Below are 27660 nucleotides of genomic sequence, written 5' to 3'. Positions count from 1 at the left end.
AAACTGTCTAGCAAAGCGTTCCCTGTTTCGTCCAATTCATTTTAGGAGGAACATCCCCTCTAATAACCACCCTCTTGCGACTCGTGGCTTTTGCCTCGTCTGTTCACAAAGCGGGCAGACAAGTCTCCATCATCCCGCTTCCCAGGGTGGCAAAGCCACGAGTTGCCAACAGACTAGTCCGTCATTGCCAAACACATCAATCAAGCTTCTTGCCACTAGTTCTCCGGTTGGTCTTCTCCACTGTGACATTCGCTCGGAAAGGCTGAAGGCTATTTCAAGCCATCGGCGGGCTCCGACCTGGTGTCTACATCGCCTCCGGCCGCGCTTGGACACCTTGATCGCGGTTCATGCTCAAGGATACCAAAAGCTGTGGTCGGTGTTCCCCGCCAAGAGATCTCCCCACGATGAATAATTACCCGGCATGTGTTGTTGCCAGGCATGTGAGGATGGGGAGCGACCAGGTCTAGCTCGTATGGTCCTGCTTTAGGCTAGGTGAAACTCCAGAACCATTGGAGATGTTTGATTTATAGATTGTATCGGGCATGCTTCTACCCCATGGGGTCGGACGTCCCCGATCTGGCTCTTGACGTTTAAAAGCAGGCCGTTGAATGCCAAATCCGAACTGGAGACTCTGCTGCCGTCGAGCGCATCTTTCACCCATCCGCACTCCGCAAAGATGAACAACCCTCCCTCTTCTAGTGACACCGAAAAGAACGCGGGCGTGCTTCGCCCTACAGAGCACGTCGATGTAGTAGAGTCCGAGGTCCAGCCGCTGTCCCGGTTCCAGCAGGCGCTGCTCAAGCTCCGCGTGGAAACGCGCGGCATCGAGCGCGTCCCGGACGACGAGCGGACGGACACGTCGTATCTCAACATCGGCTCCATGGTATATCCGTCCCTCCTCTTGACAGAGGCACTGCCTCTCCGTCCCGTCTGACAGTGCGCAGTGGGTTGCGGCCAACTTGGTGGTCCCCTCCTTCACCATCGGCGCCCTGGGGCGGCCGCTCTTCGGCGTCGGCTTCCTCGACTCCGTCCTCGTCATCGTCTTCTTCAACCTCATCGGCAGCGCCACCGTGTGCTTCTTCTCCACGTTTGGCGCCGCCTTTGGCCTGCGCCAGATGACCCTCTCCCGGTTCTGGTTCGGCTGGTGGGGAGTCAAGATCAGTACGAAAGCCCCAGATTCCTGTCCCTATATACCGCCGTACCTCTAACAGCCCCCGTTCCAGTCGCCATGTTCAACATCCTGGCCAGCGTCGGCTGGGCGGCCGCCAACATCATCGTCGGCGCGCAGCTGCTCCACGCCGTCAACGACGCCGTCCCGGGCTACGCCGGCATCCTCGTCATCGCCGCGTGCACCCTCCTGGTCGTCTTCTTCGGGTACCGCATGGTGCACGCCTACGAGCGCTGGAGCTGGATGCCCACGCTCGTCGTCTTCCTCGTCGTCCTCGGCGTCTTCGCCCGCTCCGGCGACTTCGTCCACACCGCGTCGCCGCCCACGTACCGGGCCCGCCTCGGCGCCGTGCTCTCCTACGGCTCCACCGTCTTCGGCTTCGGCACCGGCTACACCCCGTTCGCCGCCGACTACACCGTCTACCAGCCCAGCAACCGCCCCCGGCGCAACGTCTTCCTGGCCACCTGGCTCGGCATCTACCCGACGCTGCTCTTCACCGAGATCTTGGGGGCTGCCATCGTCACCGCCACGGCGCTCAACGGAGGCGACAACCCGTATCAGCGAGGCTACGACGACGCGGGGATCGGCGGGCTTCTCGGCGCCGTCCTGTTCGAGCGACTGGGCGGGTTTGGAAAGTTCTGCGTGGTCGTCCTGGCCCTCTCCATCGTCGCCAACAACTGCCCCAACATCTACTCCGTGTCGCTGACGCTCATGGTGCTCGGCCGCTGGACCCGTCGCGTGCCGCGATTCCTCTGGTCGGCGCTCGCGACGGGCGCGTACGTGGCCATCGCCATACCCGGCTACGGCCACTTCGAGACGGCGCTGGAAAATTTCATGAACTTGATCGCGTACTGGCTCGCCGCGTACGAGGGCATCGTGCTGTCCGACCACTTCATCTTCAAGCGCGGCTTCTCGGGGTACCGTCCAGAGCACTATGAAGACCGCCACAAGCAGCCGCCAGGAATTGCCGCGATCCTTGCATTTTGCTTCGGCATCATGGGCATAATCCTCGGCATGAGCCAGTCGTGGTGGACGGGTCCGATTGCGAGGCATGCTGGGGCGCCGCCATTCGGTGGCGATGTCGGGTTTGAATGCGCCTTTGCTTTCGCTTCGGTTTCATACATAATCATGCGCACAGTTGAGCTCAAGTATGCTGGGCGGTAGTAGACAGTGCTGTTCATTTGCTTTCCAAGACAATCTATATCAGCATCGCCCACCATGACTAAATCATGTAACCAAACTCATGAGTATATGACAAAATGCGCTTCGCGTATAAACAGTTCTAAATAAGCACCTTCAAGATGGCACAGACACATCAGTGGGCTTTACAGCCTGAACAATCAGCACGTCCGCTTCGACAAACTCCTCGACTACCTGCGAGGCGAGAATTCCCAGGCAGTGGTTTGTCTCGGCCGCCGGTGCATGCTTCAGCTTGCCTTCGTCCAAGCTGTCGCCTGCGTGTCGACCGACAACGATGAGGCTGGACTTGTTTCCCTGCGACCCGACTTCAAAGTTTGTAGACGCATGGTGAATCAACTCCTCCACGGTGCTGCGACCCTGCACATGCTCAACATGAACTCTAGCAGACAATTCGTCGCTCATCCCATCCAAGCAGCTGGCAGCGTCGGTTGAACTGGAGGCTTGCGCATCCGGTTCCCTGGCCTTCAAGATTGTGGCCGTCGCCTGCGACCCCTCACACAGTTGCAAGACAAGGCGGAGTGCAAAATCATCGTCGGCGCCACCAATGTAAATCATGAAAATGTGGTACGGTTGACGAGTCATGGCAGCGATGGGGAAGTCTTGTCTCAGCATGCCAAGAGAATATTGGCGAGTCAGCTTGCCCTTCTCCCCCGCTGCAGTCTCCTGCGGGCCGCTGTGATTGCTATCACTTCTAGTGAAGAAGACAGCGATGTTGTGCTCCTTGGTATCGAGAATGGAAGAGACAAAAGAGGTGTACGGAGATGCTAGCTTGTCAGCCTGCGCAGAGGATGAAAGAATTTGCGAGTCTACGATGTTGCCGGTCTCGCTCCAAGGAACGAGGAGCAGATTGGCAGCCATGGCCGTGGCTTTTGTGACGAGTGCCTGAGAGAAGATGTGCTCGGGCATTATCGCGACCTCTCCAGACACGGACAAGTGATTTGACTGGGTCACTGTTTGGAAAGTATTGACGACAGGGTCATGGCGACTGTAGCTATCCACCTGAGAAACCGTCATGACAGACGAGTCACGATCCGTCAACTGGAGTAGTCGAAGCCCATGCGCGCGAACCGGTCGTTGAGATGCATTCTCTGACTGTGTTGTTGTGTCCAGCGGCCGAGAGGGGTTTCCAAAGAGTGAAACTAGTCGGAGAAGTCGTGGCATGGTGTCCAGGCGCAGATATACGAGAACCCGAGCCACACTCTGCTCTCGCGGAGCATTCGAATTCGCGCCATTGCTGGGTGTGCTGATGAGAGCGCCTGTATCCCAATCGATCTCACCACGGCGCCAGAGTTCCATCTTCTTCTGATACCAGGGCGGGTAGAGCCACGACACAAGGGGCGTCGTAGAAAAGGTAGTCAGGAGAGCCATGACGACGAAAATGGTAAAGGTTCGGGTACTGAGGATGTTGGCTTGAAGACCAATGTTCTACATAAGTTAGCACAGACTTTCGGACGGATGAAGGTGTCTGAAAAACTTACCAAGACAATCAGTTCTACGAGACCCTTGCAACTCATCAAGACACCAATGGTCAGAGATTCGCGCCAGACAAGGCCATTGAGTCGCGCAGCGCATGAAGCACCGATGATTTTGGTGGAAAAGGCCACAATGGTGGTGGCAAAGACGTAGCCCCAAGCCAGGCCGCTATCGAGCAGACCAAGGTTTGTTTTGAGACCCGAGAGAGTAAAGTAAAGTGGCAGGAGCAAGGCGCCGATCAAATCCTCCATCTTCTCGGTGACCTTGATGTTGAAGCGATTTTCACGTGGAATGATGAGGCCGACCATGAATGCACCGAAAATGGGGTGGACGCCGATGATGCCGGTGAAGAAGGCGGATGCCAGTGCCAAGAGCATGATGAGTGACACGATGCCCTGGGACGGGCCGTTCTGCAGGCTGCCTGTCCGACGGAGGAGCCAAATCAATGCAGGTTTGATGACATAGCCAAGAAGGAGAACAAACCCGGCGCAGCATAGAAGAATATACAGGGCGGTCAGTCCGTTGCCAGCGTTGACCAAGGTGACACACAAGGCAAGCAGCACCCAGCCAACGACGTCGTTGGCGACACCGGCGGATAGTGTGATGACGCCGACCGAGGTGTCGAGAAGCTTCAACTCGGATAGGATTCGACATAGAACGGGAAACGCGGTGATGGCGATGGCGATGCCAATGAAGAGCATATAGGTGCCGAAGCCAATGGGGGCGAGACCAGCGTCGTTGCGGAAGGCGTGATAAATGCCCCAGGCCAGACCGCAACCAACAGCAAATGGTAGCGCAAGGCCGGCAACGGCGACAGAGGTTGCGACGCGCCAGTTCTTAACCAGAAAGCCGACATCCGTCTCCATGCCGATGAGGAAGAGGTAGAGGATCAATCCGAGGTTGGCGACGAGGGATAAATTCGGGATGGACTCCTTGGGGAAGATGGCCTGCTGGAATCCCGGTATGCGGCCCATGACGGAGGGGCCGAGGATGATGCCGCCGACAACCTCTGCGATGACGCGGGGTTGTCGGATCTTGGAGAGAGGCCAGTGCAGGGCATGGCAGACGATGATGATCAAGCCGGCCTGGAAGGATGCAGGTCAGAGCCGCGGCGTTGCTAATAGGCTGGGAGCTGGCTGGCAGGTAAGACATACTTGAATGATGAAGAGGGTTATGGGATCGGAGGGGTTGTATTTGGATGGATTGGCGCCTTCGATGACACCGCCCTGGGGAGGCGCCCGATTCGCGTCCGTAGTGTTTGTCGACATTTCGTCCCGCTCTTTTGTCGCACCTTTGAACGGCTTGTCCTTGCCGTCAAGGTCGGTCGGTTGGTGGATGGATGGATGGTGTGCGTTTGCTTGCAAGCTTTGTCGTCGCTATGGCCAGGCCACGCACGTCTCAGCACATATATATATACATATGTATACACAGCGGCAGATGGATGGCAAGGGATAGAAGTGATGCGAGAACAAAGATAAAGATAAGATGTCGACAGCGTGACCTCTTTTCAGCGTGTGCGCGCACAGCTGTCTGTCCGTGGCGTCCCATGGGCTGGGCGCAGCGGGCTGTGAAGCTGGGAGCGGCGATCTTCTTACTGGCTTGTTGCTGGCTTGCTTGGCCCACCACTCAACTGTAGCGGACGCCACCCAACAAACCCCCCTCCCAGCAGGAGTTCATGCTTTTGGACATGCTTTTGAGTTTATTTTCTTTAGACGATTCTGGGCGGGAGCGTGTCCATGGCTCCTTATGCATCTTGAGATCCCTCTTCAGCGCCTTCGCCTATCGTGACCTTCTGGGTGACGGCTTCCTTGCTGAGTTTTTGCTTTCCTGGCGCTCTCTCCTCCAGAGCAGCCAGCGGGCAAGCCCCCTTGATCCCTTGATAGACCCTGGGCTGTAAAGGATGACAACCTCGTCGGTGGCGTACATGAGCTGTTATTAGCAGCCGCAGACTGTTGTGTGACCAGAAGTGCGGTCTGGGCGCCAAGATGGCACTTGAGAGCAAGATATCCCGCCGATCAAAAAACGATGTTTAAGTATGTAGCTGAGGATGTCCCTCAGAGCCCAGCCAACTTGCCTCGCCGTCATCTTGCCCTCCAAGTCTGGTCAAGGTTCGGGAGCAAGCTTCTCGTTTCAGTTCAGAGCAAGGCTGGCTTGCAAGACAAAGCTGCGAGCCGAAACAACCGGTGTGATATCAAATACCACAACACACAGCTACATAACAGGGCTGTGCTGTTGTGTGCTGTTGTCAGAGGGAGGCCCACCTCAGCTGGGGTGATGAGAGGCTGTCGCAAGGGCATCTAGGCCATGGTGGCGTTTTCGCGTGATGGCAGATCCGTCGCACTGATGAGATGAGAGAGAGACAAGGGTTTTTCGTTTCTTTTCGTTTGCTGCATCAGTCTTCCCGCTTGTCAGCCGTTACCGTTACCCTCACCACGACACTCTGGGGACGCCGCATCCTACCTGCTTTTAGCCCTGGGGCGAGACTGCCACGGGACCAACAAGGCAAGGCCAGCGCAGCTCGCTAACAGTGTCAAGGCATGCGCTAGCTATGGTTAATTCAGGCGAGGGACGGTCACCAGTGACCAGTTGGCCGCTATCCGTACTGGTTGGTTAAGTTGACCGCTAAAAAGACATGTGAATCACATGCAGGGTCGCGGCCCCAAGTGGCAGTGAAAGCAAAAATGGAGGGGTATTCTGTCGCGGAATATCACATTCTGCGGCTTGCCGAAAATGGCGAGACCGACAGTATCTCTCGAATTTGCAATGCAAGGAAAAAAGAACTGCATGCATCGGGCGTCGTGCAAATAGTTTGACATGTCTTGGGTGGCCAAGAGAGACGCAAGGCCCGAGCATTTGGGGGGTCTAGAACCGCATGTAAGATTTTGAAGACGCTGCGTGAACTTTGGCTCTGGTGCTACGCATCGCGACCTTGTATACGGAGTAGAAAATACGAAAATGTATCTGCTTGTGCCTGGATCGACGATGGCCTGGGTAACAAAGGGTCGTCACACATGGCTGCGTTTCTTGGGTTGCATCAGCACACTTACTATCCGTACTCCGAGTAATAAGCCCACAGGTAGTATTAGGAGTGTTACATGGTTCGTTAGGTCAGCGGCCAACGCGTCTGCTTCTTATATACTGAGCAGTGTTTACGAATTAGGGTGGTGTCGATATATTAGGCTGAGCCGTGGTTCGAAGCAGAGCCAGAGCCAACGCACGGCGAGCGCGACAAGGGAAATTCCTTCCTGCCACGCGACCAAGTTCCGCAGCGTGGATACCATCGCTGATGAGGGAGGAGGCCGGGAGGGATCCGTACTGGTAGTCCGTAGTAGTCCGTACTGGTACCGTTCCAGCACAAAGGCTCAGCTGACAAGCAAAGCCTGGAGGGGTCTAATTATGTGGAGAAACAGTAATAAAACTTTTTTGTCTCGACAAGTGCAAGGGAGTGACAGCCTCGTCACAAGCAAATCCGAACCTGCTCCCATAGTTTCCAAGATACAAGCTTTTCAGAGCGACAGGGGAATACGAGGCTTCACAGTAGCACAGGCACCGAGAGGGAACGAACAGGACACAAGCATGCTAAATTTAGTCGTTGAACGAAGCACAAGCATCGTACCCAGCACTGTTTGCGGGCTGCTACACAGGTGAGGGAATGCTAATCATAACGAGTGAAGGAACAAGACTTGCGAGTCAGTAGGTAGTGTCCATGCCAGCCAAACCTAAAGAGGACGACGAGACGAGAAAAAAATGATGAAAAAGGATAAAACGACCGACAAGACAACCATCGCGGGGCAATGCTTATTAGCGAGCCCGGATTAAAATGCACGCAACAACTAACTACATGCATAATACATTATAGTAACCGACGGGAGGTGGCGGCGCGGTGATGAATCTTTGTACTCTCTCGGTCAAATAAAGCGCCTCTCAGCCATTTTCCACGCGGCAGGAGAGAGTGCGACCGAGAATAGTGCCATTTGGAGCTGTCACCATAGAGTTTGGGCTGTCTGGCCGCCGAAGCTAGCAAAGTCGTGGAGGCGCCTCGCAGCTGGGCGGGCCAAGGCCGAGATGAGGCTGCATAATGCATCATCACGGACAGCACTCAGTCACACCCTCCCCATGTCACCACGGTGCAGGACAGTGGTACCGGATGGTTTACCGTGTTTGCTCGTGGGCCGACGACATGGCGGAAAGGTGAGAGGTGGTAGAAGTAAGGCGGATAGATGCATGGCTGATGGGGAGTATGGCTAGAGAGAGGACTATCCGTACAAGCGTGTTTTACTGATGTGACGGTCTGTCGGTTGCCAAGCGACGCTCGATCCAGCGAGAGACATTTGCGGCGATGGCAACGCCCAACTCGATCGGTGACGTGTTGGCCAGTGGTCAATGTGCACAGTAACTGAGTTGGCTGCAGCCCCAGAGAGACACCCAAGCAAAGGCAGAATTCCAGTCGTCGCATCACTAGGTAGTTAGGAGGTACGACGCACTTTACTGCATCACTGAGCAACTAGTTTACTCAACGCCACCAAACGCCAACAACGATGGCACATCCACTGGATGCGGCTAGCAGCGAGGAAGAAGAGCCTCGCCACAAGGAAGCAAATCACACGATTGGTACAGGCTTCCGCGGCGCCGTACTAGTTATATCCTACAATAACGCCCCTGCCTGCTTAGTGTATGCATTCCACGCTGGTGGCTAATGAGCATCGTGGTGGCGTCGACCACTCTGGTGGTGAGAATGAGGGGCCCCAGGCCGCGGGGGGGGGGGGGGGGGGGTTCTCCATGGGCCTCCTCTACCTCCACTCATCACGCCCTCTTCTTCGGAAGCGGCTGGCTCGTCTCAAGGAAACATCCCCTCCATTCCCAGACTGGCCTGACCAACGGAACGGCCGACTGCGATGAGGGTTGCGAGTGAACTGAACTGAACTGAACTGAACTGAAAGGAACGGCGAGTTTTCCACTAGGGCGCATATGCATGTTTGGGGTCAAGGCAAGGACGATCTATGCAGTTTGATCCCATCCATGCCTCATCGCCCATGCCCATGCCCATTGCTGCTGAGAAAATAACGAGGCGAGCGGGCGCTGGGCTCTGCCTCTCCTGCTTCTCCTGCTCCGCGAAAGCAATTACCACCGTCCGGCCCTTCTCGGCGCTTCTCCCAGGGCCCAGGCAAACCTCCCCCATCAACCTCCCCATAACCCCAGCAGCAGAGTGGCTCCGGGGGACTCGCTGTCGGGGGCCCCAGACAATGCAATGAATGAATGAATGAATGAATGAATAAATGGGGAGAAGGAAGCTTTCGGAATATGGGGAATTGCAACAGGAGCAGTAACGGTAGCTGGCAGGCCAGTAGGAAGAAACCATTGTGGCGCTTACCTGGGGCAGTCCCATCTCTCTCCAGTGCTTCAGGCCGAAGCCTTCGGCCCTTCTCTCCAGCCCCAATGGGGCAGCCTCTTGGAATTCGGTCGATTCCCCCACTTGGAACCGCCACAAAGGGAGTTGTTCTAGTTAATAGTTACTCGGGGACTACTGGGGTATGTTATTATACCAAAGTTGTTTCTGGCTCATGCGACTTACAATACCGACACGATAGTTACTTTGTACATGCTTCGTTGGCAACTGCAGCAGCAGTCACTTGCATCCATCTACAACACCACCGCGTACAACTCTCTCGTTCCCAGACACCGCATTTCCACTGACTCACTCTTCAGTCTCTTCTTCCTCACGCTAATCCCTACTGAATTTACCCTCACCCCCTTCCCTTTTTTTTTTTTTTCACAGCTCACTCGGCCGCCCGCGTCGAGTTACTAGTTAGTTACTGGTCAAACTACTACACGGAGTAAAAGTCACTGACTGGCCAATGTATGTCCCACCCCCCCTAGCTTCGGGCCAGGCTCTGGCTTCATACCCGGTCCAGAATCTCCTTCCAACGGCTCCTCCCACCCCTGTTGCCCGGCGCCCACCCCCAAGTCAGCCATGCCCGGCAAAGCGCCGAAGTGTGTTTGGGGTTTTCCCCCAATTAGCCTCTTCCTCATGTTCCAGCAAAGCTTGTTAGTCGGGGGGGAGGAACGAAGCAACGGTGCTCACCTTCGGCTCCTAGTATAAGATTGCCCATCGTCGCCCTCCCCCTCCTCCTTCCCGTCTTCGTTTCCCTTGTCCGTCCGTGTCTCACGAATCTTCCTTCATTGTTCTGTCCCCTTCCCTCTCAGCCATTGTCAAGGAACGAACGAACGACTTCTTCACACACAATGTCTGCTGACAAGGTTGAAGCTGGCGAGTTCCGCCAGGAGGACATCGTCCTCCGCTCCGCGCAAGATGTCGAGGCCATCGAGGCCCCCGTCACCTGGAAGGCCTACCTGCTCTGCGCCTTTGCCTCCTTTGGTGGCATCTTCTTCGGTTACGACTCTGGTTACATCAACGGTGTTACCGCCTCGCCCATCTTCTACAAGGCCGTCGAGGGTGCGGACGCCCTCAAGCTCAGCGACCCTCACTCCTCCCTCATCGTCTCCATCCTCTCCTGCGGTACCTTCTTCGGCGCCCTGATCGCCGGTGACATGGCCGACTGGATCGGCCGCAAGTGGACTGTCATCCTCGGCTGCGTCATCTATGTTATCGGTGTCGCTATTCAGATGATCACGAGCCCCTCGCACGCGCTCGGCCCCATCGTCGCCGGTCGTCTCATCGCCGGTCTCGGTGTCGGTTTCGAGTCGGCCATTGTCATTCTCTACATGTCCGAGATTGTGAGTTTCCTTGCCTACCATTGCGCGTCAACCCTCAACGCTAACCACCTCTCCAGTGCCCTCGCAAGGTCCGCGGTGCCCTCGTCTCCGGCTACCAGTTCTGCATCACCATCGGTCTCATGCTAGCCTCCATCGTCGTCAACTACACCTCGAGCCTCGAGACCACCGCCTCCTACCGCATCCCCATCGGTATCCAGTTCCCGTGGGGTGTCATCCTCGGCGGCGGCCTCCTCTTCCTCCCCGAGTCGCCCCGTTACTACATCAAGAAGGGCCAGATCCAAAAGGCCGTCGCCTCCATCTCCCGCCTCCGTGGCCAGCCCGAGAGCTCCGAGTACGTCCAGAGCGAGGTCGCCGAGATCGTCGCCAATGAGGAGTACGAGCGCGCCCTGATCCCCTCGACCACCTGGTTCGGCAGCTGGGCCAACTGCTTCAAGGGCAGCCTCTGGACCGGCAAGTCCAACCTGCGCCGCACCATCCTCGGCACTTCGCTGCAGATGATGCAGCAGTGGACCGGTGTCAACTTCATCTTCTACTTCTCCGCGGCTTTCCTCAAGTCCACCGGCGCCGTCAAGGACGTCTTCCTGACTTCCATGATCTTCACCATCATCAACGTGCTCTCCACCCCTCTCTCCTTCTGGACCGTCGAGCGCTTTGGCCGCCGCTCCATCCTGCTCGTCGGTGCCGCCGGCATGCTCATCTGCCAGTTCCTCGTCGCCATCATCGGTGTCACCGCCGGCTTCGACCAAGTCCACCCCACGCCTACCCCCGAGGACCCGACCGCCACCACGCCCAACAACCTGGGCGCCGTCAACGCGCAGATCGCCTTCATCTCCATCTTCATCTTCTTCTTCGCCTCCACCTGGGGTCCCGGCGCCTGGGTGGTCATCGGCGAGATCTTCCCGCTGCCCATCCGCTCGCGCGGTGTCGGCCTCTCCACCGCCTCCAACTGGCTCTGGAACACCATCATCGCCGTCATCACCCCCTACATGGTCGGCACCGACAGGGGCAACCTCAAGTCCAAGGTCTTCTTCATCTGGGGCGGCCTCTGCACCTGCGCCCTGGTCTACACCTGGTTCCTCGTCCCCGAGACCAAGGGCCTGTCCCTCGAGCAGGTCGACAAGATGATGGAGGAGTCTACCCCCCGCACCTCGGCCAAGTGGCGGCCAACCACCACCTTTGCTGCTGCCCAGAGCACCGGCGGTCATCTCGACAAGAGCGTCATCGAGAACGTCGAGCGCCGCCGCAGCTCCGCTGTCTAAGTCTGCTGGGCGCAGCACTATTTATGTATCAAGATGAACGAGTACAGCACATACCCCGTAAAGAAAGCTGATGGATGTTATTTATTTTCAGAGACCATGTTGTTGATTTAAGCAGCTCTAATACCAATCTTAATAAATCAACTTCCTTCAATGCGTGTGTGTGTGTGTGTTTGTGTGTGTGTGTGAGTGTGTGGTCTTAATAGTGCACAGTATCCATAAATGAGGAGTAGCAGATTTTGGGTCGCATCATCGCCAGCCCCTCCGATTTGCCCCTCAAAAAAATTTGTCGTCACGACTAATCCGCACCAGCAGTTCTGCGCGCTTTGCATCGTACCACTCTACACGTTCGAGTAAACTGCTTTCTTACAATGGATGCATAACCAAGATCTTCTCACCAGAAAGGTCAAATCCGGCCGACATGGATATCCAGCGCGCGGCTTCCCGGCCCCTGTCCGAGGTGCTGCCGCCACTGATCTTGGGCACCGCCACCTTCAACCACCAGTACCATCACGACCCATCGCAGATGCCCTACGTCGACATTGTCCGTCGCGCGCTCGACCACAACATTGCGGCCTTCGACACCTCGCCCTACTACGGTCCCTCCGAACTTCTCCTCGGCGATGCGCTGCGCCGCATAGAGCCCGCGCCCGCCCGCGACTCGTACTTCCTCATCACCAAGGCCGGTCGCATCGCCGGGGACGAGTTTGACTACTCGCCCGCCTGGGTGCGCTACAGCGTCTTCCGGAGCCTCGAGCGGCTCGGCACCGACCGCCTCGACCTCGTCTACATGCACGACGTCGAGTTCGTGTCCCCCGCCGAGGTGCTCGGCGCCGTCAACGAGCTGCGCCGTCTGCGCGACCAGGGCGTCATCCGCTACGTCGGCATCAGCGGGTACCCCGTCAGAACGCTGGCGTCGCTCGCGGAGATGATCCTGCGCGAGACCTCCGAGCCGGTCGACGCCGTCCTCTCCTACGGGCACTTTTGCGTGCAAAACGCCCAGCTCGGGCGGGCCGAGATCCTAGAGCGGTTCGCATCGGCCGGCGTCGACTGCGTCCTCAACGCCAGCATGCTCAACATGGGACTGCTGACCTCGCGCGGCGTCAACAGCCTGCCCATGGCGGCCTGGCACCCGGCGCCGCAGGAGCTGCGCAAGGCGTGCCACGACCTCGCTGCCATCGCCGACGCCGAGAACAGGCACCTGGAGGAGGTTGCCATACGCTGGTCCCTGCGCAACTGGATGTACCAGGGCTCCAAGTTCGGGACAGGGTGCTACAAGCGGGAGGGAAATGAGCATCTGCCCGTGCGCATCGGCGCAAGCGTCATGGGCGTTTCCACGGTAGACCAGCTGGAAGAGACCTGGCAACTGTGGAAGAGCGTCACCAGTGAGCCTGGCCAGGATGCAACCAACGTCTTGGTGGAGGAGCGCATGTGGCCAAGCTTGGGAGACTGGAAAGATTATGCTTGGGAAAGCGGCGGTCCATCATTTATAAACACTCGCAGGGTCATGGGCATGGTCCCAAATGACGATATTGCGAAACGGTGCGGCCTCTCCCCTAGTCAGGTTGTTGACGGCGCAAAGTTATGAATCAACGTATACAATAGCAATGTGAAAAGCGTGCATGCAGCATCAGCAGATAGAAATTACGAATACTCGCTCAACTATTTTTTTTCCTCGTTCTTGTTCCTGGCTTTGATGTTTCTCATCCCCGTTCCTTGTCTTGATATAGGGTAGGCTCCACGTGACTGCGCGCGACGAGCAGTCCTCCAACTTGGAAAACCTGCTTTCTCCGCGTCGTCAACCCGCCGCCACTGACGGTTGCTCAATCTTCATGGCCGGGGGACGCAAGTCAAAGTCGACGGCATCGCCTGCCAAGCCGAAAAATACATTCGTCCTTGACAATGGTGCCTCTACCTTGAAGGCGGGCTTCGTCCGCGACGGGCAGATCGGCCAGCCCCGGATTATCCCAAACTGCATCGCGCGCGACCGAAATCGGAAAGTATACGTCGCCTCGGAGCTGGAAAAGTGCACCGACTTTGGCGAGATTCAGTTCCGAAGGCCTGTTGAGAAGGGTTTCATCGTCAACTGGGAGGTTCAGTCGGAGATCTGGGACTACGAGTTCTTCGGCAGCAAGGCGCCGTCGCCGTGCAATCCGTCCGAGACGCGACTTGTGCTTGCGGAGCCACCGAATGGACTGCCCGTGCTCCAGGCGAATTGCGATCAGATCGTTTTCGAGGAATATGGCTTCGAAAGCTATTACCGTGGAGTTGGTGGGTTGCGACACTTCACCTGTCGTCTGCGGACTCGGTAGCTGACGGTTTCCAGGACCTGCGTTCAACGCATACCACGACGTGCAATCCCTGTTCCGCACACCTCTGGATGCTGCGACGGCTGCAAACATACCCGCCGAAATCCTCCTCGTCATCGACTCCGGATACTCCCACACCACGGTGACGCCCGTCTTTCAAGGCCGGCCGCTGCATTCTGCCGTTCGACGGTTGGATGTCGGCGGCAAGCTCCTCACCAACTACATGGCTCGGCAGATATCCCTGCGTCACTTTGACGTCAGAAACGACCCTCACATCGTCAACGAGATGAAGGAGCTGTCGTGCTTCGTCTCCCTGGACTTTAAGCGCGACCTGGAGAGATCATGGAAAGGAACCCGAGGCCAGAGACGCCCGGAATACGAGTCCGGGGGCGGCATAGCAAAAGACTACATCCTCCCGGATTTCCACAAGAACTTGAAAGGCTCCCTGCGCGATTACGACCCCGCAAACCATACCAAGGCACAGAAGCTTGCGGCGGTACAAGCCGACGACGACGTCCTCACCCTCCGAAACGAGCGATTCACGATACCAGAAATGGTATTCAATCCTTCCGACATCGGGCTGCGACAGCCTGGCATCGCGGAGCTCATCCACCAATCGTTGCAGGACCTGCCGGTTGGGCTGTGGCCTGGGCTGCTCGCAAACATGGTCGTCGTCGGCGGCAACTCCCTCTTCCACGGCTTCATTCAGCGGCTCCAAAAGGAAGTCGTCCAGCGAGTCCCCGACGACTGTGTCGTCCGCGTCGCGCGGCCGGCCGATCCGCTCACTAGTACATGGGCGGGGGCGGCCAACCTCGCGAGCCACGCGGAGATGGAGAGGCTGGCGGTCACAAAACAGCAGTACGAGGAGCACGGCCAGGCGTGGGTGGCGCGCAGATTCGCGATGGGGCCGGATGCTTCGTAGTCGCTGCGCATTGCGCGCCACGGTTGATCCCTCGGCCGTATGTACGATGATGGATACCGCACGGTCGCGCGCTTTTGCGTGAGCCCATGTCCACGAGGAGATGGCCGGCACTTGAGTCGTTGCTGCAGCATGCAACCAAGAGGCCTCCGGGCACTTACTGTATACGCTTCACACGACTCGTCTAGAATCAAGTGTTTCCGGGAATGTTGGAGATTCTCGACCAAACATGAGATGAGATTCTGCTAAATAACGCCTGCCAGCTATTTATATGCACACAAATTCAATCTTGGGCCTCCAATTTAGGTCCAGGCCATGCATACACTCAATTATTCCGGGCACAAAAGGGCTACGGGGTTACTCTTGGTAAGAAATGACGAAGAAATCCGGATGCTTTTAGAATCCAGCCCTTCGGCGGATGTGGTTGAGGTGACGGACGTCACGCAGAATGGTCAGCCGCGGTGGGCTGCCCTCATGTCCCTTTGTCTTGGCCAGCCTGCGGCCTCGAGAGACGCACCCTGTTCGCTTGGTTAGTTTCTGGCGACAGATTGCCCTCGATTGGCATGATGCTTACAGTCACACTACACACGGTTAGCTTCGTGATCTTGGACACTGGGAACAATTCTATACTCACAAACTCGGCGGATGACCCTTCGTTATGGACGGTGCAGTAGCCAGCGCAGCATTTCTTACACACTCGCTGCGTCTTGTCGATGCAATCTTCGCACTGTCGAACGTCAGCAACTGTGGGCAGTGAAGTGTTGGACGGTTGTCTTACGCTGTTACCGCACTCCCAGCAGCTTTTTGTGACTCGGTTCTAGGGGCAAGCTGTTAGCTCAAACACATCGATAGCAAGAGTAGAACAATGCGAGCCAATTTCAGTAAAAGCACCAAACATGATAACGATTACTCGATCACCTAGATCAGTGGCAAGTAAGAATCGCCGAGTCATGCCAGCGTCTGCTGAAGCGGCCGTGCACATGTATGTGCGTACCTTCATTTTCGGGGCCGCCTCCTGGAGAGCGATGTAGTCCTCCAGGGCCAGGCCGTCACCTTCCTCCAAGATGACCACAGCCGGCTCCTGCACCGGCCCCCCTCCCTGCCCCGGCAGCTGGTAGCACGCCTCACACCACCACTTATCACAGCACTGGCAGTGGCGCTCCCGGATGCACTCGCCGCACCGCGGCACAAACGCCGTCGCCGTGCGCCCGGGCGTAGTTGCCGCCCGCACCGACGAGGAGGTGGTTGGCGGCGGCGCAAGCAGCGGCAGCTCGGACGAGGAGGGCATCGTCATGCCCTCCGGCGCGGCGCCGCAGCCCGCACAGCCCGCGAGCGCGTAGGTTGCCACTGCCGGCCGGTGCTCCGCGACCAGTCCGGCGGCGCCGGCAGCCCGACTGTTGCGGTGGCGCGGCCCGTGACACAGCGGCGCGTCAAAGACGAGCGCGCCGGAGCAGGCGAGCACGCACGCCGCCCACTCGTCGGTGACGGGCCGGCGGAGCTGCCGCCCCTTGACGTCCCACCAGGCGTCGCCGGCGGACGCGCCGGAGCCCTTGGGGCCGAAGAGGTAAAGACCTTTCAGGCGCGGGTTTGCGTCGCGGCTCGCGCGGCAGGCATACTGCAGCGCGCCGCGGAGCTTCGCGTGGTTGAGGTTGGTGACGTCGCGGATGGAGAGCAGCCGCACGTTGAACCGGGGGTCGTTGATGATCTCGTGACAGAGCTCCGCGGTCACGGAGAGGCCGTCCAATACGAGGGTCTGCACATCTTGCAGGATGTTTCGCCTTTGCAAGGTAGAGAAGAGTCCGCGCAGCAGTCCTGAGTAGAAGCTGAGGGTGTCGTGTTAGCACTGACAGGCAGAGATGGGTTGCATGTTGTCGTGGCGTCAGACTACTCACTCGTCTTCAGTCAGATTTTCAACGAGTGGCGTAACATCGCCGCCGTGATTGATTGCGCCAACGCTGGTGTAGGCTCTCTTGACTGTGGTGAGGTCTAGGTGGCGATGCACGCCTGGGGTGTGGGTGATGGTGTCTCGGATGGCTCGGTTGGTTGCTGTGAGCTTGGTGATGGAGGATGGCGGTAGGTAGGCGACGATGTGGGATAAAACGAGCGTGTTATGGACAATGTCCAGCAAATTGGTGGCAGATCTCTTAAATCCTTCGCGTTCTGTGGTGTCGACGACGACTTGGCTCATGTCAGGCTGTCGTGTTGTTGGAGTAAGTGATCGGAGTTGATGTCGAGATGAGAGCCCAGCTCGGTAGGTAGTGTCGGTTTGTCAAAAAGATGCAAGTTGGGGAAATGAAGGTGAAAGGGGGTATCTTGAAGAGAGTCGGGGTGAAAGAAGGTTAAAATAAACAAGCGGGAGGGAGATGCTTCAGATGAGACTTGTCAAAGAGCCTGTTCGGACCCTACATAGACCCAGGTCTTTCATGTAATATTACGCAGTTTGTCGATCCAAGGAGAGAACGCACCGTGGAAGCACCGTGCCAACTGCCAAGCCGTCGATAAAGTTAGCCAGAGAGCCCTGCTAACTGGTTATTTTTTGGAGTGAGACGGTTTCAAAATTACATTCCACGAAACGGGCCGCGACAAGGGAGGGCAAAGCAACTATTTAGCCAGGAAGCTAGCTACCTGCAGATTACGGATGCAGATTTGATGGCCCGAGTACCACAAGAGGCGTAAGCCCAGACATGACAGCGCCTCAAAAGAGAGGGTTGGGTGTGAGATGAGCGGCAAGATGGAGGAGGGATCCATCCAACCCTGACGTGAGTTGGAGTTGGATTTTGTACCAGATACCCATGAAGAGGGTGTTGTATACACGCAGTAATAAAGTATCGGGTGGTGACATGGGCTGGCAGTGGATGTAACCTCTTGTACGGGGGTCCAACAGGGGGGGGGGCCTTGCCTAGCATGTACCGAGCTGGAGGGTACGCTACTGCTACCAGTCAACTTGGCAGATTGATGAGTGATGCCATCTGCTATGCCTGATCTGCTCATAAAAAACGCTGGGTGGCTGGAGGTAAGTGAGTTAGTTACGTGCTACTGCAAGTTTGCCACCCACACCTGGTGAGCTGGCCGAGCTGGCCGGGAGAGCGGTACCGGAACCCCAAGAGAGCATCTCCGCACCGAGCCCAGCGGTTTTCCTAATTCATATGTCCGAAGGGCGATAAAACAAGGCGCGCAGCTTTCTGTTATCAGCCGGCAACACGGTGCCGACAAGGAGCATAGGTGGCTAACACAACTTGAGCCCATTAGTTAGAGGGAGGAGTTGCTCGTACAGGGTGTGGATAGCACAGGCCCTGACGTGGTCTGCTCATGACTACCAGACACAGTAATGCTGAGTACAAACAAGCCAAGCAAAGCATGCATCCACGTCCACACGTTCTCCCACAATGCGTGCGTGCTCACTGACTTCCCAGGGTCGCACGCAGCAGCACCATGTCGTAAACATGGTCGGGGCGAGGGAGGTGGGCACGTTCCAGTGAGACAGTGGGATTACGCTTATCTCTCCGTCCACGTCTGACTAGTACTCCGTAGTGTTCCACCCACCAAGTGGCTTGCTGGTAAACCGCGAGAGGCACCGAGTTGCATGCGAGTTCGGGCTCATCCAAAGGGCTTCACTGACAGGGCTTGCATGGCGTTGTAGTGCAGGCCAAGGGGCATTCGGTGTGGTAGGGCACGGTAGATGGAGTGTGGCGGGTAATAAAGAGAAAAAAGCAAGCTTGGCTGGTTGTCTTCTCATCAGGGGGGGGAACTATTAGGACAAGCGGTCGCGAGGCCTCATCAAGGAGACTATTCATGACTTGTCTCAAACTCAGCAACGCCAAGGAAGCAACCTCAGGCTCATTGATCCAGATAGTCTCGTATGTATGGTAGGTTGATATCTGGTGAGTTGGAAGACTCGTCCGCATCGGCCACCCTCGAATGTCCCGTATTACTGCAAGATTGTCAAGTCTGGAAGCAAGCAAGCAGAATCCATCCTAATAGAACATATCGTGATCCCCAAGGCAAGGCATTCTGGGGGTCTACCCCAGAAAGAACGCTGGACCTTTTGCAAAGATGGTCAACTCGTAATAAATGACGGTAAGCGATGCCCCCTTTTCTTCGGGACGACGGGAAGTTGCTGAGTCTATTATTACCTTGCCGACCCACAGTAGGGGCGCACCATGAGATGCCAATCTTCAAAGATAGATCCTCAGGCAGATGCATCAAACAGACAAGCAATAATACTGGGGGGATAAGCTAGTAATAAGACAAATCCTAGGGTGCGACTCAACTGAAACCCAGCATACGAATAACCTTATCAGCTTGTTCACCCGTGCAGTCAGTTCTCTCCATGCTTGCTTCGGAAAGCATTACTAGGCATTGCATGTCCTATCCGCATGGTCCGAAGCCAAATCCCAATGTCCTTCTCGACGCGTTTCTGTTAATGGGCGACGAGAGGTTTTCTCCGTCAAAGAGGGTGTGGTAGTCAAAGGTGAAGCGAACAGTGACGTACTGTCACTGGTCATCGCCAATTGTAGGCGGATGGAGCACGTGATTTTTCTGCTTGGTGGGGAGATCTGGCAGGCAGAGACGCTGGATGCTGGATGCTGGATGCTGGATGCTGGTGGCAAAGCCTCGAAGCTCCGAGAATTTGCTGACTGAGCAATCGCTGTCAGGCGAAAGAAGCTTCTTGATCCCATTCGCTTCATTTTCTTGCTCAAATTTCCGGTGAGAATGTATCTTCAATTCTTACCTACGTAACACAACTGTGAAAAAATAGGGCCAGTCGCACCCCTCATCCAGCCTCTACCGCAGCAAAAAAACAACAACTCGATAAGGTGCTGCGACTGTTGGGATGGATGAGCTGCCAGCCCTACAATGGCAAGGCAAATATGCCCTACTTCCATTGGAAGAGGGCAGTAGCGGCGGCCTGGACGGGGACAAGATAATCCTGCCTCAGTCTGCCCTCGAGCAGCTGCTCACCGCAGCCACTGCTCAGGCTGTCTTGCGGGACAGTTACGCGGCGCCGTCATCATCCCAGCTTCCGAACCCTTTGACATTTCGCCTTGTAAATCACTCCACAAATAAGGCTGTGTATGCTGGAATACGCGAGTTCTCAGCACCGGAAGGGACAGTCATGCTCAGCCCGTACTTACTCAAGGCCCTGGAAATGGCTAGCGATCAAGACTGTATCGCCAAGAACTCTGCCTCGTTTGATTCACAAACACAGATTGACATACACGTCGCCACGTTACAAAAAGGAACATATGCGCGACTGCGGCCGCTGGAGGCTGGATACAACCCCGACGACTGGCGGCCGCTTCTCGAAAGACAGCTGCGACGAAATTTCACATCGCTCACGACAAATGCGACGATACGCGTGCAAGGGGTCCGGGGCGAGGTCTTTCAGCTGCTGGTGGACAAGCTGCTCCCAGAAGCGGAGGGAGTATGCGTCGTTGATACAGATCTCGAGGTTGACATCGAAGCATTGGACGAAGAACAAGCCCGCGAGACACTTCGCCAAGTCATCAAGTCCGACCGCGGCGCGAATGGTCACGGCGGCACCAACGGCGGGGCAATTGATATTTGGAAGCCCGTATCCGACCAAGTTTCCACCGGCTGCTATGCAGACTTTACGCTTCCCTCCTGGGATCGGTCGCAGCCTCTCCGGCTGACAGTGTCCAACATGTCGGACCCTGAGGCCCTGGAGATGTTTGTGACGCCAAAATCAAACTACCATCGCGGCTTGCCCCGAACGGCGGAGCACGTCTTCAGCAGCCTGGAATCGTCGGGGCCGGACACGACGAAAACGATAGTCATCTCGCCAACAAACGTGGAGATGGAAAAGGCTGAAAGCTTACAGATTTCCATCTACGCCTACCCTGATCCTGCCGCAACCAAGGGCAATGCGATACAGTTCACCCTCCGCGCTCAAATCTCGACAGAAACCAACGGGGGCATTGTCTCCGATAATGTCGAGAATTCGAAAGCGCAAGATGACAATGACGCGCAATGTTTGAACTGTCGGCAATGGGTCCCGAAGCAAAGCCTTGTCCTGCACGAGAGCTTTTGTCGACGCAACAACAGCGTCTGCCCCAAGTGTAAGTCGGTGTTTAAGAAGGGCTCCGAGGAGGCTGCCGCGCACTGGCACTGTGAACACGATGAAGCGCACGGCAACACACCGTACAGCAAGCTCAAGCACGACGAAATGTTCCACGGCAGCTGGCTTTGTCCTGGCTGCACTTTTCAGACAAACTCTTTATCAGACTTGGCGAGGCACAGGACCACGGTATGCCCCGGGAAGATTATTCTTTGTCAATTCTGCCACCTTGAGGTCCCGCAAGAGGGTGATCCGTTCAATCCCTCGCCCGAGGTGATGCTGTCCGGGATGACGGCACACGAGCTAGCGGACGGCGCGCGCACGACGGAATGCCATCTCTGCGACAAGATCATCAAGCTGAAGGATATGCAGACACATTTGAAGCACCATGAGCTAGACAAGGCAGGCAAGGAGAGGCCGCCGATTTGTCGCAACCAGAACTGCGGGCGGACACTCTTCGGCGTCGGAAGTCGCGGACAAGTGCAGCACATCCCCGGCGCCGACGGGCAGCAAGGCGCCCAGGTTGGGCTGTGCTCTCTCTGCTTCGGTCCCCTCTACGTCAGCATGCACGACCCGGACGGGAAGGCGCTGCGCAGACGAATCGAGCGACGCTACCTCACGCAGCTCATGACGGGCTGCCGCAGGAGCCATTGCCTCAACGAGTGGTGCAAGACCGGCCGCGCCAACGCCGGGCTGGAGCCGCTGGGGTCCTCGGCGAAGGACGCGCTGCCGCTAGTGAAGCCGCTGGTCGCTACGTGCCTGGACTTGGACGCGCCGGTGTTTTTCTGCGTGGACGAGCTGAGCCAGAGCGGGCGGAGGCTGGCGAGCATGATCGCGGCTGAGGGCGTTTGGGATGTAGAGTGGTGCATAGCCGCAGCGGAGGCGGAAAGATCAAACGCGGATAGGATGCGGGAATGGCTGCAGGGATGGGCACCGAGAAGGGTTGAGGGGACGGATGTCGGTGTATAGAAGGGACGGATGGATCTTGCGGCGTAGGCATGAGCTAGCAAGGATACGATTCTAGATGCGATGAATGTAACGTGCGTAAAATAGATGATAGACGCTGGTTGGCCTTGGACTTGAGCATAGGGGTCGTTTTGTGAGTCAGGTATAGGGTAGCGAGGCTGCTAGCCAGCGACGGAGAGCTACGAGGTGTGTGAGAGGCTAGTATAGCTTTGCAAGCTCGTTTGAGGATGAGGGGATATATGGCTAATCAATTTTGGTAATATTTTGTCCGTGTGTGGTGTGTTGAAGATGCATTCACTTTTACAATTGAACATGCTTGTTTGACCGAGACAATGTGCGAGGCAATGGGAGGTTAGCTGGTCACGTTCTTGTCGCAGGGATGGAAGCTAAAAAGAAGGAAAAAAGAAAAAAAAATAAATTGAGAAAAGTTAGATTAAAAAGGTTAAACGGGAGGTAGTGAAAAATTTTGCACAATTTCTAGTGTTTCCTTTTAAGGTATTACCTTTGACTTGGGCAACCGTTTTCGCTGGTTGTGGAGGTCTTGGAGGAGCAGCACCCCGCGACTTGGGTACTCCGCCCAACGTATGTAGGTGGGGTACCTATGCGTTTGGTAGTAGGGAGTAGAGATGTCCTTGTTGAAAGTCATGTTTACTACGATTATAGATTGAAGGGAAAGGAAGAAAGAAGAGAAATGGAAAGGATAAGAACAGTAAAAACGACAAAATATCAGAAAAAGGAAATAAAATACATAACCTAGTATCCTCAAAAGGGACCCCCATCCAGCCCACAGCTCACAGCCTACAGTACCTACTGTACATAGTAGGTTATACACAGGTCAGGTCGCACTGAAGCTCATCTCTGGGCTCCACCCCCCCGTTGACGTAAGTAGCACCTGCCAGCCCACAGCCTTTCAACTTCCATCGTCAACATACTCGCCATCCTGGGCTTTGCCTCGCCATCCATACGTTTTCCCTCATCTCATCTCATCTCGGGCTTCATTGGATCAACCACATTGCAGTAGTACCTTATCTGTGCCCTTGTCGCACAACTCACGCTCGTTGCCCGCATCTCGCTTTCCGTCTCCGCCGCTGCCGAACTCGGCTGCATCGTCGCTTGCTCGCATCTCTATCACCCCTCCTCGCCGTATCTCTATGTCTTTATAAGGTATCCATAATACTCAGAACTCGCTTCCTCACGCTTCGATATGCTCTCGGATTGTCTCGGCAAAGTGTGACCTAATCCCGTCTGCACCGAACCCTCGGTAGGTACAACTGCCCAATCCTGATTTCTTCGGCTTGTTTTCTGTGACGAAATACTCACCCATGGACTCATGCAGATAATCGAAGCAGCCTGCCTCGCTCGTAGGTCTTCTGAAATCTAGATCGAGATATTCGGCATTCTATTCCCAGCATTAGCCACCATCGCCCACCTCTCCGCGGGCCAGTCCTCGGAAGAGCCGTGACCAACCCGAACTACAGCCAACACTCGCCAGCCCAAAACAAGAAAGTTTTAACCTCACATCCGATCTCCCCTACAGACAGAACGCCACGATGGGCAACAACAATGCCAAAGAGAGTCGCCCTCCCGGAGTCGCTCAGTCTCACGACGGCAACCGCTCTGGCGAAGCCCGCTCCCGCCACCGTTCAGGCCCTGGCGATGTGGCATCATTCTTCGGTGTCGGTGCATCAGGTCATAGAGATCGCCGCCAGAACGTCCCATTCGAGCATAGAGAGACGAGACAAGAACGAGAAGCTAGAAGGCTTGAGCGAGAGCGTGCCGCCCGCCTTAAAGAGCGGGAACGAAGTATCCGAGAAGAACATGTCGATGGAGGGTACGTGGTAACCCTGGGCACATATATGGGAACCGAGGACTTCAACAAGCCAGTGGTGCGGCAACTCCAGGTATGCTTTGCGATTTTCCTTTAACTGCGACTTGATCGACAGCAAAGCTAACACACCGCCGCAGATCGAGAGAAGACTGGCGCCATTTTGGCGCGGCCTCAACGATTGGTCCGACAGTTGGGCAGAACACCAGCTAGTTGCCGCCGCCAGAGACCTCCCCATACCAAAGGCTGACGAGCCACCTCCGCCGGAACTGATGGCCCAGCCGCAGAATCGTAATGCGAGCCAGGGCAACCTGCACAACTTGACTGTCCCGATAACCGAGCGAAGCATGTCAACAGCCTCGGACCATAGCGGATCAGGTACGACATCAGGGGTGGCTTCGCCCGGCACTCCGACAAGGGGTGCCATCAAACCCAGAGCAAAGGCGCTGGCCAAGGCCTTGACCGGACATTCAAGAAATGCCTCCTCCGCCGAACTACCCCCCACGGAGACTATGCTTCCGCGCGACCCCTTCGTTAATGGCCAGCTTCTTGAGGTTTATCTCTACAAGGATGCAAAGGAATGCCCAATCTGTTTTCTATGGTTTCCACCATACCTCAACAGCACTCGTTGCTGCGACCAACCGATTTGCAGTGAATGCTTCGTCCAAATCAAGCGAGCAGAACCCCATTGGCGAGAGCACCACCCTGATGCCGACGGACAAGCGCCGCAGCCCACTACAGAAGTGTCAGTCGAAGGAGTATCCGAGATGCTTGTATCTGAGCCGTCTGCTTGCCCCTACTGTCAACAACCGGAGTTTGGCGTGACGTACGACCCGCCTCCGTTTCGCCGAGGTTTAGTCTTTTCGAACTCGGCCTCAAATCTTGCCTCGTCTTCCACAATGTCTCCTACGTCTTCTCAGACCTCATTGCATGCTAACACAATCCCCAATCCCCAACCCGTACCACAGAATGGTCGCAGGAGGGGACATAGTTTGTCCGCCAACGCACCAAACGTTATCACCACGGATCGCATTCGGCCGGATTGGTCTGCAAAACTCGCCACAGCTCGCGCCCAGCAAGCGCGACGGGCGGCAGCTGCAACTGCTCTCCACACAGCGGCATTTCTGGCTGACCCTTCCTATCGACCATCGCTACAGGCATTGAACCGTCGTAATACTGGCACTGGCTCGGGCTCCGATACACCCCGGAACGGACCCATGGGTGCGCAAGGGGCAGAGGCTGGAGAGTTTTCCGACGCAGATAGAGCGAGACACATGCCGATGCAGCAACTCGAAAACATGATGTTTTTGGAAGCCATTCGACTTTCGCTCGTCGCAGAACAGGAGCGAGAGGAGCGAGAGAAGAAGGAACAAGAGCGACAGAAGAAGGAAGAGAAGGCCTTGCGGAAGGAGGCCAAGAAGCGAGAACAAGCCGAAAAAAAGGCAGCAAAGAAAGCAGCCAAGAATCCCTATGGCGGAAGTCTTAGTGGCGCTAGTGGCAGCAGCCTCTCCCTTGGCTTCGGCAGGAAGCGAGGCAATAGCGGTGCGAGCAACCTGAGAATAGAGGCAACGCCCCAGGGAGCCTCCCAAGGCCCGAAGAGCGACGGTCAGGTCGATGCATCATCGCCAAAGACGCACGATGACAACGTTGGCGACATTCACGGGAAAGGAAAGTCGGTAGACCGAAGTGAGGCGGATGCATCGGCTGAGGGGAGTTCATCATTAGCGATCCCTATCCGGAGTGGTGGCTCACACCTGCGTCAGATCAGCAACGCCTCATCACTGGGATCCTCGGTTGTGGATTCTGCACCAGGTAGTCTCTCCGGCACAGGATTTCTCCACGTGGACGGCATCCGACAAAGCCGAGGAGAAGGAAGCGACGGCGAGGAGTCATCCGAACCCATGTTCAATTTTCGGAGTCTCGCAGAGCTTGTGGGAGTCAATCTCGACGAAGGCACTGTCGCCTCGGACGATGTTGAAGGGACCTCGCGAAGAGGCCCTGGCGATGCTGCACCAGAGACAGGGGCACGCCCACTATCTCGAGTGAAGGAGGAGGACGAGCCCGTATCCAGCCACGAGGAAAAAGAGGTCTCCACTGAAACCACAGTCAATGCGACAGAAAGACAGGAATCTCAGCGCAATCTTCATGCCCAAGGGGCGTTGAGATACTCTCGTTCCGAGGATGACAAGTCGTGCGCACCCACTGTCTTGATCGAGGATGTAGCAGCTCCGGAACGGAAATAATCCAAGGGAAGCGAATTTTTTTTTTGCGCAAGGAGAAACATCCCTATGCATGTGGTATTTAGTTTTAAGAAGGGACAAAGCACCCGCCTTCAGGTTGAAGAGCCGTTGGCCTAAGATGGAGGAACAGCGCAAGAAAATCGACAAATACAGCGGCGAACTTGTACACAAATAATGTTCAATAAGAAGTTCAATTCCAGTGTTATCAAGGCCTTTTATTTATACGTGACAGTCTTGAGCTAGTATGTACATAGTGTATGTATGGATGGGGTTGCTTGCATGAGGTTGCTAGCTCTTCTTAATTCCAGTCTTGAACCTTTCCACCCACTCGGAAAATTCATCCTGGCTGCCGTCCCACGAGGCGCTGAGCAGCTCCCCGGCAGCAAAAGCAGCAAAGAAGCATTCATCGATATCCTGGTCAATAACGACGGGATCCATGTTGTAAAAGGCGTCGGCCAGGTCGTCGAACGAGCTGGGCAGGCCGCCCAGCACGCGGGCAACCTCGTCGAGGCGCTCGGGCAGCGTTTTATAGGTAACGGTGTCTGGTAGGGGGAAGGGCGGCAGCTTCTTGAAGCGACGCTTATTGATGGCTTGGTATAGGAGCACGACGAGGCGCAGGCGACGGAGGGTCGAGTCGAGGCGCGGGCGGATGCCGTGCGGGTCGTCGATGGGTATGGGCCGGCCGGAGCTCATGAGCTCGTCGAGCATGGCTTGGTTGGAAGATGTGGTGTTTTCCGTGTCGAGGTTGGATTCGTGGGCTACATCGCTGGCAACATCGTCGTCGTCGTCGTCGTCGTCGTCCTCCGGCTCTTGCTCACCCCATTCCTTGAGCTCCTCCGTGACATCTCCCATGGAATCCCTCCACTCGTCCACCCTCTTCGCAAAGTGCCCGCCGACGCCGCCGGCGATCAGTGCCAGCACCTCGTCGCACGCCGCCCACACCTTGCCCGTCGCCGGGAGGCTGGACCTCCCCTCCCCGTCCTCGTTGTCGGCGGCGGGGGGCTTGGCGCCGTCCGTGGCGATTGTGCCTAGGAGGTCCGCGAGCACGAGCAGGACGCGCCGGCAGCGCCAGGCCAGCTCCTTCCGGAAGAAGGCCGTGTACAACGCCGGGTCGCAGGCCTCGGCGGCGGAGGCGAGGCCGAGCACGGGGCCGGACTGCAGCTGCGCGAGGACGTCGAGCACGGCGGACGGGGTGAAGGGCGCGGTGACGGCGAGGAGGCCGAGCTTGGTGGTGTGCGCGCGGACGAGGGTGGCGGCGTCGCGGGCGAGGTCGAGGGGGATGATGGGTTTGCTATCGTGTTGGTTGGTCGGTGTGGTGGAGGGGTTCTTGTAGATGGTGTCGAGGGAGGCAGCGAGGCGGTGCCACAGGGCCTGGGCGGAGTGGACGGCCACTTCGAGCTGCTGGAGGGGGGCCGGATCGGTGGACGAGGCCATGTTGGATATGGTCATACCAGGTAAGTAGGAGTTCCTGGGCTGTTGAGTCGTATTTG

At 56.5% G+C, this 27660-nt stretch overlaps 8 protein-coding genes across 8 annotated transcripts; 5 read left to right on the top strand and 3 right to left on the bottom strand.

The window, feature by feature from the left end:
- Positions 1–676: 676 nt before the first annotated feature.
- Positions 677–2332, top strand: ISF_09142 (purine-cytosine permease; the record flags this gene model as incomplete). The annotated part of the gene is made up of 3 exons (XM_018852745.1): positions 677–883; positions 945–1161; positions 1212–2332. 3 exons carry the CDS (start codon positions 677–679, stop codon positions 2330–2332), a joined length of 1545 nt encoding a protein of 514 aa, XP_018700059.1.
- A 132-nt stretch (positions 2333–2464) lies between these two features.
- On the bottom strand, positions 2465–5109 carry ISF_09141 (K+ homeostasis protein Kha1; the record flags this gene model as incomplete). Its single annotated transcript, XM_018852744.1, has 3 exons — positions 2465–3793; positions 3847–4926; positions 4996–5109. 3 exons carry the CDS (start codon positions 5107–5109, stop codon positions 2465–2467), a joined length of 2523 nt encoding a protein of 840 aa, XP_018700058.1.
- A 4975-nt stretch (positions 5110–10084) lies between these two features.
- ISF_09140 (Sugar/inositol transporter) lies at positions 10085–11835 on the top strand (the record flags this gene model as incomplete). Its single annotated transcript, XM_018852743.1, has 2 exons — positions 10085–10576; positions 10633–11835. 2 exons carry the CDS (start codon positions 10085–10087, stop codon positions 11833–11835), a joined length of 1695 nt encoding a protein of 564 aa, XP_018700057.1.
- Positions 11836–12253: 418 nt separating this feature from the next.
- ISF_09139 (actin family protein) lies at positions 12254–15063 on the top strand (the record flags this gene model as incomplete). Its single annotated transcript, XM_018852742.1, has 3 exons — positions 12254–13374; positions 13568–14103; positions 14159–15063. 3 exons carry the CDS (start codon positions 12254–12256, stop codon positions 15061–15063), a joined length of 2562 nt encoding a protein of 853 aa, XP_018700056.1.
- A 393-nt stretch (positions 15064–15456) lies between these two features.
- ISF_09138 (hypothetical protein) lies at positions 15457–17248 on the bottom strand (the record flags this gene model as incomplete). The annotated part of the gene is made up of 6 exons (XM_018852741.1): positions 15457–15578; positions 15635–15641; positions 15695–15787; positions 15839–15877; positions 16055–16883; positions 16953–17248. 6 exons carry the CDS (start codon positions 17246–17248, stop codon positions 15457–15459), a joined length of 1386 nt encoding a protein of 461 aa, XP_018700055.1.
- Positions 17249–20176: 2928 nt separating this feature from the next.
- On the top strand, positions 20177–22108 carry ISF_09137 (Ubiquitin fusion degradation protein UFD1; the record flags this gene model as incomplete). Its single annotated transcript, XM_018852740.1, has 1 exon — positions 20177–22108. One exon carries the CDS (start codon positions 20177–20179, stop codon positions 22106–22108), a length of 1932 nt encoding a protein of 643 aa, XP_018700054.1.
- A 1547-nt stretch (positions 22109–23655) lies between these two features.
- On the top strand, positions 23656–26173 carry ISF_09136 (C2H2 zinc finger protein; the record flags this gene model as incomplete). Its single annotated transcript, XM_018852739.1, has 2 exons — positions 23656–24006; positions 24071–26173. 2 exons carry the CDS (start codon positions 23656–23658, stop codon positions 26171–26173), a joined length of 2454 nt encoding a protein of 817 aa, XP_018700053.1.
- Positions 26174–26458: 285 nt separating this feature from the next.
- ISF_09135 (hypothetical protein) lies at positions 26459–27604 on the bottom strand (the record flags this gene model as incomplete). Its single annotated transcript, XM_018852738.1, has 1 exon — positions 26459–27604. The coding sequence occupies one exon, from the start codon at positions 27602–27604 to the stop codon at positions 26459–26461; it is 1146 nt and encodes a 381-aa protein (XP_018700052.1).
- Positions 27605–27660: the final 56 nt, after the last annotated feature.

This window comes from Cordyceps fumosorosea (assembly GCF_001636725.1).
Source record: "Cordyceps fumosorosea ARSEF 2679 chromosome Unknown scaffold_42, whole genome shotgun sequence".
NCBI classification, from domain to species: domain Eukaryota; kingdom Fungi; phylum Ascomycota; class Sordariomycetes; order Hypocreales; family Cordycipitaceae; genus Cordyceps; species Cordyceps fumosorosea.
Note: the sequence above shows the minus strand (reverse complement) of the source record. Positions and strands in the feature narration are given on the sequence as shown.